Here is a 9,230-nt window from a genome sequence, read left to right as displayed (position 1 = left end):
ACATTTTAACCAAACACAAGGAGCTCAGAATTAGTTTTCTAAGTGCTCTAGAGGCATAGGTCAGATGGAAAATTATCTAAGACTGGATCAGAGGATAAATGTGGTGAAGTGCTATGTGTGTCTGACATAGCAGCCCTTTTAACAAATTCGTTTTACAGTACAGATTTTTTACTTCTCACATTACAGATTTCTTTTCTCTAGATACATTCCCTGTTATTCAACAACTCACTATATACTTTCCTGTCCCTAGCATCCCTAAATGTGTAAGAGATTCTTCTAATGTACAGATGACCTACCTGCATCTTCCTGTCCAATACTGGGTGATGGTCATGGAATGAATCATCTGCCTGCTGCTGATTAATCAAGTAGGAAATCGAGTTTTGTATATGACTGTCTTGGACATGAATGTATTCTTTGCACCTTGTGAGCACTTTAACAATGAATGCAGTTAACCTGCAGAAAATAAAATGTTCCAAACTCATGCTGACATATGTTTATAGAAGAGTATGTTGACAGGAAAAGAAACATCTTAATTTTGTACAGAGTGACCTCACTGGAACCTAGTGAGCTATCATTTGACATCAGCAGAAATATTTTTATGCTGTGGCAAATGCAAAATAATAGAGGCTTAGTTTGAATCTCCTTCATCAAAGACTATATTTGCTGAGAGATCTACATAGTTGACTATCAATTAAAAAAATACACAAGCAACATCATGTCAACCAGACTTTAAAAATCCATCTGCCTGGAAAAAATTCTGATGCATCAAATGGAAATAGAGGAAAAAAAGCAACTGAAAAAGGCACTTACCATACACTACTAGGGGTTGTTTTAAATGCTCCATAGGAGCCATCCACCTTCTGAAACTCAAGCAGTCTAGTATAACCTGCATGAACAGAACAACACATACTGGTTCACAGAATACACAAACTTCTTGGGCATTTTCATACATCACTTGTCTTAACAAGGGTATGCTCAGTATTGAGTAGTGGGAGAGTACGTGGAGGAAATACCTGTGTCAGCAGGCTTTTGACACAAAAATACTAAGCTTAGAAGGTGCTCTGTCTTGTTTGGCTTAACTGAGCCATGGGAATAACTTGAAAACTGTAGGCATCTGTAGTTACAAAGCATTTTCTGTGTAGTGAATCTTGGCAAATATTCCCTGTGACTGATAACTGTTCAAGGTGTTGACTGTGGTGCATGGAATCAAAAAATAAACAAAACATCATCTCCTGGGTCAGACATAGGCTTAGGAGTCATGAGTTGTGGCCTCTGATCTTGACTGCTATTACCTTGGCAAAGCCTGTATCATAGCCACACTCTCTTTTTCTATCCTGGTGAACTTAATCAACTTGTATTGATAACAATCAATACAATCATAACATAGGCAGTAAATGCTGCTGGTAATACCAAATTCTCATCAGCAGGATTTCATGTCACTTTAGGCAATCTTAGACAAATAGGCAAAGACCTTCATCCAGCAACAGTTAGCATGTTGTTAGTCTCTATTTATACCCTTATTTTCCACTGATGAAATGTGTATCACATTGTCTGAAGACCATGAAGACTGGTGTGTTGTTTTGCTTTATGCCATGTGCACACTACTGCAGCTAGAAAGCTTGGCTGTACATGCCACAATACTGATAACTCTTGGTCTCTATGGCAGTGCTTGTGAGCTGAAACACTTCCACATGCTGTGGTTCTGGCCTTGCTAAACATTTAGTACCAGCTTTGGATCACGTCTTGGAATGGGCTTTTCAAGCAGCAGCCTTGCTTCTGTCCTCTTCCTGAAGAAACTCCCTCCCTGAGTTGGTCTAAGGTTGTCGGGGTCATTCTGCTCATGTAATCCATGCAGGGATGTGGATAGAAAGTGCTATTATCATGATTACCATTAGGAGTTTCCTCAGTGAACTCCTCTATCAACTACAGACATCTCCAACAGAGATGTCTGCATCCCAGCTGGCCATCCTAAGCACTGTCTCTGATCTGTAAGGTGAAATAAGCATTCATCTTGATCTATTTTGCACATCTGCTTTAGGAAGAAATGAACATCTGGCCCTTGCTGCCCATTTACTCTAACAGGAGTTGATATCAATCAGCTCAGACTTTACTTTCTGCTTCTAAGGAAGGCAAAAGAGAGGGTGGACTGTGAACATCAGGATTGTACAATGTCAGACTCAATTAGTCACCCACATCCTCCTCGCCGTTCTCACACCTTTGGCAAGTGGCAATGGTTAGTGTGCAAAGGAAAAGGACAGCAAAGACCTTGTTGGCTGATCTCTGGTTTTTTTCTCCTGCATACCTTTCTCAATCATGCCAAAGGCTTCCTCCTTGCGTTCAGGATTAAAGTTGGTCCATTGCTCACTGGCTTCCAAGTACTCAATAGCATAGACTGCAGGGGCCATCTTCACCATAGTTTGCTCTGCACAGCCTGTGGGCACTTGGATAAGTTTCTCAACTCCAGTGAGACTAAGACAATTTTCCACAGATTCGTCCATAATATTCCCTGTTGTAAAAAACACAAGCCACAGGACATACTGTATTCAAAGCTGGCTGCTTTAAAATGAAGAAAGATGGTGCTAACCATAGGGTGATGCAACAGCATGGCCTGATACTTCTCATTATTAAACACTGTTTTAGGTACTTAAGACTTTGTAAAGCTAGAGAAGAACAAGGATGAGGTGCCAGGCCATGGAAAAGCTGGAGAAAGGAGGCTGGGACAGTGAAGGAGCATGGAGGAGAAAGGCCTAAGGCTACTGGAGGCAGGGAAGCAAGGAAAGGGTGTAAGACTGGTGCCTCAGGTTCAGGCTGGAGAAGCATTGTCAAACCAGACCTGATCCTCCCACAGAAGGCAATAAGATGGTTCCTTAATTCTGTCAAATATTTTGTGGAGACTTTTTTTTTCCCTTTCTGCAATTTTCTCATTTGATGAATTCAGGCATCTCCATACCTTAGAACAGGAATTTGAAATGGAAGCCAAGAGCTTTTGTGTCAAGAGTGCATTATTTTACATTTTCTGGCAGAACCTGTGGTTATCATTAGGAAGAGTGCTTGCTAGTAGATGGTTTTAAAGTACCTATACAGGAGTAAATATACACACACACATAATTATTTGACTAAATGGATATATTATTGTAGATATCAAAAGACAGAAATTTCCAGAACTTATACATCCTTATTTCTGAAGACTAAAGAAGATTTCTATGAACCTACATGCAGTGTGGGTTTATTAGATAAAATGAATTCTTTCCTTCTTTCATCTTCCCATAAAGTTAGCTAGTGAGGCAGGATAGACCACAATAAAGCCATTACATGCAATATAAGAATAATAAGAATATAATATAAGAAGGAGTAATGAGAAAGTGGAAAAGTACTGGATGAAGGTTGGACTTGATGATCCTAGAGGTCCTTTCCAACCATGGTGATTCTATGATTCTATTATCAATCTTGGGGCTGTTTTGTTTCATGACTTGGGCATGTAGCACAGACCATTAGAGTCATAGCAGAAAAACTGGGAGGGAATGGAAACTCAGCATCCAGGAGTGAGCACCAGAAAGGGGCATGTGTCTTGTCACCTCTAGAGAAGTTATTGACCAAAAATGATGTTTACCTTTCAGGCTAACAAACACATGACTGTCAGAACCTGGTACCATATCAGCTGGTCTCTTCAGGTCCAGTATATGGGACTGCACTGTAAATTAATAGTAAATAGAGATCTATATCCAGATTCTTTAAACATAAAATCGTGTCATTTTAGAACATGGTTTTCATTAAACTTCTCACAGTTAATGGCAGTGATGACAGAAACCTTCCCAGAGACATTACATGGATATTTATGAGAAGAAATATACTTATCTTTCTTAAAATGATTTAATTTTCAATCATTAGCAATATTTTTTTGGCTTGAAATGAGGCTTGTTTTTAACACCTTTCAAGACCCATTTGTAAATGAAAAAGATGATGACTTAATACTTAGAGAACTCTACCTTGAAACACAGAAGTAATACTAATTAATTCTAAACATTCCAAATTAATTAATTGATTTTATCTCCAGAGTCTTGCTATGTATCAGATGAAAAGATTTCTAACATGTCCTGGTGAACCAAAGCAACATTGGACGTTAAGAACTATTTCACTGCACCCATCAGACATTCACAGCAGGTTTTACACCCCCTGTCCCTACCCCAGACCTCATCTGCATCTAATTCTTATGTGTAACTTACAGCCACTGTTAATGCAAATGGTCTGTTCTTCTCTCTGTAAAACACCTTCAGCCTGCACAAGTGAGGAAAGAAAAGTCAGAACCTTTGCAAGCATTCAGACCTGAAATTAAGCTGCATGAAAGCTCCAATCTCCACCCTTGCCCTACACCAGCAGGTGGCAGAAATAAGTTATTTTGGGGTGAGATTTCTCACCAAGTAAATCTGAGGCTTCAAATCCGAATTTGAGTGTTACAACTGAAATGCTAATAAATTCTACTGACTTTTTTTTAAAAAAATTATTATTATTGACATATTTCCCTGCATGAAATGCCTTTAACCAAAACTAAACCAGAAAAAATTAAGCTTCAAGGGTTTATTCTCAGTTTTGTGAGCTGAGCAAGTCAAGTTTATGGGTGGATTCACTTCTATAAACCCCTCATCTATGAAATCCACCAGGTTTTTAGTTTATCTGATTGACAAATCTTTAACTTTTTCTTTTTCCCCTTCTGATTTCCACACATCCCTCTTCCTACAGTTTCTGTTTTAATAAAGCTATTTTTACAGACATTTTTAGTGTTTTGGTGTAGCATTGATCTCTGAGACTGTCTACCTCTAGAAAAGTTACAGCCTGTACCAGCAGGAGGTTCCTGGCATCCCACACCTTATCTTTACCTACATGGGTCACCCCTCACAGGAATTGTGCAAGGATTCATATTTTGCACTTTTTGTGTGGATTGAAGGTGGCCCTCAGTGGGATACTTGGGTGCTGTAATGGGTCTGTGCTTGTCAGTGTTGACTGCTGAAAAGTCATCTTTTCTAGAAGGCATTTATAGTCATCCTTCTGAAAGAGCACTAAGGTATTAAACAATCAGCACAACATCTTTATCTGCCCTGTATGTGTTTCACCCTTGCAGTTGTTAAGAGTGAAGGTCCATTACCTAGAAGGAGTAAAATAGGGTTTGACTTTATGACTGGCAAAGAGTATTCCCTCACAAAATACTCCTAGGTGGACATCTCAACCTTGACTTTATCAGAGAAGAAGAATTTTTCTAAATGTTGTGAAGCAGGTGAAAGTTAAAGATCACGAGATGGGCACTGCCTGTGTGAAGGAAGTTGTCGCTCTGTTGTGGGCAGCAGGGTGCCTTTTGGCTGTAAAGAACAATCCTTTCCATACACACCAGCCAGAAGTTCACCAGGGTGTTCAGTTTCTCCCCCAGACTACAGCACAACCCTTGCTGAGAAGCAGGACTCCTGAGGTCGCTCACAGCATTGTGTTTGTGTGACCTCACTCCCCCCACAAAAGCTCCCGTGCCCTGAGGCGGCGATACCCACCACAACACGGAGGTTCTTCCTTATGCTGTCACTGTGCCCCAAAACCGTGTCGAAAGCAGTGATGCTGATGGGGATCTCCCCCACGGTCAGAGGGACAACTGAGAAATAGGCTGGCGTGGCCGAGTTCCCTTTGACCTCCAGCCTCAGCTGCACGTCCTTCTCCGTGGCCTCCGCGGTGCACAGCCCCTTCACCGCCTCCATCGTCACCAGCACCTGCAGGGGCCAGGCAAGGACTGTCACCAGGCTCAGCGTGTGAAACGCTGGGGTCTGAACCCCAAGCCCCCAAATTAAGGTTGACATATGAGTGATTCCCACAGCCCTTCATAAAGAGGTGGTGAGTTTGCCTTAGAGCTTCCCCCCAGGGTGCGGACTCTTATCTCCAGTGACAAGTGGTAGGACAAGAGGAAATGGCTTCAAGTTGTGCCACAGGAGGTTTAGTTTGGATATTAGGAAAAATTTCTCCCCAAAAGGGTTGTAAAGCAGTGGACCAGGCTGCCCAGGGACATGATGGAGTCCTCATCCCTGGAGGTATTTAGAAGTTGTATAGATGTGGTGCTGAGGGACATGGTTTAGTGGTGACCTGGCAGTGCTGGGTTAATGGTTGGACTTGATGATCTTACAGGTCTCTTCCAACCAGAATGATTTTATGATGATTCTAGGAGACTAGCTTTTGCTTAAGAAGGAGATGATAGCATTTTTGTACTTTGCTTCCCTAATTTACTATGCTCCATTTATAAAATGTTTGGTCTTTTTCATCAGAAAGTGATCAAAAGCTGGCACAGCTTGTCCAAACAGTTTTTGGAGTCTCCCTCCCTGGAGATATTAATTCTCTGAATTGACTGTTCTTGCCTGGACAAGGCCCTGGACTGTCTGCTCCAACTGGACCTGTACTGAGCAGCAGATTGGACTAGAGACGTTTGGAGGTCCCTTCCAACCTAAATGATTCTATCACTCTGTGGTCTGTTAACAGTCATCTACATTGACTAGGGTTGTGAAGATAAATCAGCTGGTATTTCCTCATTACACTGAATTTGCAATAGAGTTTTGGCCTATTCCCAAAGCATAGGGAAGTGAGAAGGATAACAAATCTGGTTTGTTAAGTAAGTTTGATTAGCAAGCAGAGCTGGATCCCAGCCTTGAGGAGACTTTCAAAATGGGAGCATGATATCTGGGCTGTAGGAGGGCACTGAAAAATGGCCAGGCCATTTACATTAAATTATTACATGATTATACATTTAACTGATGTATAGAAATATGATATTTAATATATGACATATATATGATATATTTGACATATATATGACATATAATGTGACACACAATATGAAATATAAAATATGATATGTTTTAGATGTGCACAGCACAGCAATTGGTGGTAACACTACCTGGAGGTCGCTGGGCAGATAGTTGTAAACCACTGCTTTTATTTCTAGTTGTTCATGTCTTCTGACTGAGTATGGTAATCTCAGGGATACAAAAAAGTCTTTGAAAACTGCAAAAGTGTGGGGGTCAGCTATACAAAATCCTGGGAGGAGGAAAAAAACAGAGTTGGGAATTACACACTGAAGATCAGCTGATAAAAAGTTAAATGTCTAATCAAAACTCATTGCCTGGGCTCATCCGAGGTCAAGAGCTGGAGGGAGAGACAGGAATACCCAGGAAGCATTTTGACTCCCCTGCACTGGCGACCTACCTCAGGGGTAGATGATTTGCCCTCTGGATTCACTACCATGGTTTTCAATAGGTGAAATTTGGCAGGACTGTTTGTAGCTTTTGTGAGTGAAATGTGGCCCAGGTTTCCAGCAACAAGCATGTTGAAAACACAGTGACCTTTCCTTGCTTTCTGTAAATAACATCCATGCCCATCCCTGCACCCCTGGGTGAGCCTCTTTTTCTGAAGGAGTGGGCAGTACCAGGTGGACCCTTTGTCCCTGGTCAAAGGGTCAGCTCCTTTTGCTCCTGGTCAGCTCTCAGGAGCACCTACAGAGCAGCAACTGGGAACCTGGGCTCTCTGGTGTCCAGCCCTTACTGATCCTCTGCCACTCCTCTGGTGCTCTTCTCTGGCCTCAGACTTTCATGCTTCTCTGAGATAGCTGGAACTGGCTCTCAGAAATACTCAGATAAAAGCAGTGTTATTACAGCTACCTTTCTTGTGGATTAATGGACATGTGGAAGCTAAAATGAGATGGTTTATAGATTGGAAAGAATAAGAGACAGCTTTGATTGTCTGATCCATACTCCTTAGAAGCCCACTTCATGTTATTTCTGTAAACATATATGTATCCCTTAAATTCTAGCTGGGCTTTAATAGCTTACAGAACAAGAGTAAATGTCACAATAAAAACACTTTTTGTTTTTCAGGACAGGCTGTCTCATTCTGCCAACATAATGTTTTATCTCTGTTTAAAAAAACCCAAAATAATTCTCTATTCCTCTGTGCAAAGAAACCAAATAAAATAGTCAATGCTCATACCTTTTTGAGGAGATATGCTTATTGCCTGAACTTCCCAGGTAGTTATAGAGTCAGGAGCCACGTTTCTTACACTAAGAAACACAAAATAAAATATATTAGGAAGGATGTATAAACATTGTCATTTGCTGAAGTTTGAGTATTTGTACAGGAAAAAATTATTCCCTTACTTATGGAGACAAAGAACTTGCAAACGCTCTGAAGTCCTCTGTATCAGATAACATATCAAGTCAATATTTTTGTATATTTTACTGTACACATTTAGATATATTCACCTAGACAAATAATACAGTACCTATGGTTTCCAGGATTTTTCACTTCTTCAAAATTCCACCACCAGCTCTCAGGAAAATAACTGCGCAAGTTGACAGAAATTTCATCAAACAGACCTATTTCTTCATGGTTTTCATAGTCTGCAAAACAAGAGCGGGGGTTCTGTTCTGAAGTCTTTAGCTGATGACTTTATGCTGTCTTGCAGTGAGTCAGATTATCAGAGAGAAAGCAGAATGAAAAATACTCAGAATGAAAAGATTTCACCTGGGTTTCATTGTCTGCATTAAAAAAAAACAAAGGTGAAAAAAGAGAAGCAACGGTCAAAGATTGTCATTGAACAAAAGGATAATTCCTCTTTCCAAGTTCAATAACTATATATGCTATCAAGCAAGAAAAACATTCCTTTTACTCATGTGTAGCAAAGACATTCCCACTATCTCATATTTGTGACAAAGCATGAAAGGGAAGCTCTGAGAAAAATTGTAGCAGAAATTACACTCAGAAAACAGAAGAGACAAAATTTCCCCTGGCCAAAGTTGTCCCTTCTCATGGAATAGTGTTTTGGAGGTTCTCAGATGTCAGAACAATGGCACCACTAATAAAATAGTCTTGAATCCAAGATCATCCAGAGCCCTGAACACAGACAACTATTCCCTTCTCTGATCTGCTGTTTGCAGCCTCCCAGGATGCAGGCTGAGGCCAACAGCTCCTCTGTGAGGCTGTTGTGGATCCAGTGGTAGCTAAAGTGATTCCTGCCTTTTCTCACCCTGAGAACTCTCCCATCCTAGTCCCACCCTCACAGTGTACAGCTGTGAAGATGCAGTGGTGTGTGGGTGCTGCAATGATCATGTGAAAACTTCCTCTCTGGCCCTACATCATCAAATGCCCCTGAGTCCTTCCTTGCCATCATATGAAGGGTATTTTTCTAGTAGAGTGTTGCATGAGAGTTCTTT

General features: G+C 40.9%; 1 protein-coding gene across 1 annotated transcript in view; it reads right to left on the bottom strand.

Annotated features, from left to right (window-relative positions):
• Nucleotides 1-296: 296 nt before the first annotated feature.
• The window catches only part of LOC103769674 (complement C4-A-like), a gene marked incomplete at its 3' end in the record, with an annotated part of 28,764 nt that continues 19,830 nt past the window's right edge, over nucleotides 297-9,230 (bottom strand). The window contains exons 18-26 of the mRNA XM_008936899.1: nucleotides 8,300-8,417; nucleotides 8,008-8,078; nucleotides 6,920-7,059; nucleotides 5,535-5,747; nucleotides 4,224-4,275; nucleotides 3,611-3,691; nucleotides 2,303-2,506; nucleotides 811-886; nucleotides 297-453 (exon numbers count right to left, since the gene is read on the bottom strand). Of these exons, the coding sequence (XP_008935147.1) occupies nucleotides 297-453; nucleotides 811-886; nucleotides 2,303-2,506; nucleotides 3,611-3,691; nucleotides 4,224-4,275; nucleotides 5,535-5,747; nucleotides 6,920-7,059; nucleotides 8,008-8,078; nucleotides 8,300-8,417 (1,112 nt within the window). The remainder of the gene's footprint in view (nucleotides 454-810; nucleotides 887-2,302; nucleotides 2,507-3,610; nucleotides 3,692-4,223; nucleotides 4,276-5,534; nucleotides 5,748-6,919; nucleotides 7,060-8,007; nucleotides 8,079-8,299; nucleotides 8,418-9,230) is intronic.

The sequence above is a fragment of the Merops nubicus genome, unplaced genomic scaffold (genome assembly GCF_000691845.1).
Source record: "Merops nubicus isolate BGI_N331 unplaced genomic scaffold, ASM69184v1 scaffold3833, whole genome shotgun sequence".
NCBI classification, from domain to species: domain Eukaryota; kingdom Metazoa; phylum Chordata; class Aves; order Coraciiformes; family Meropidae; genus Merops; species Merops nubicus.
Note: the sequence above shows the minus strand (reverse complement) of the source record. Positions and strands in the feature narration are given on the sequence as shown.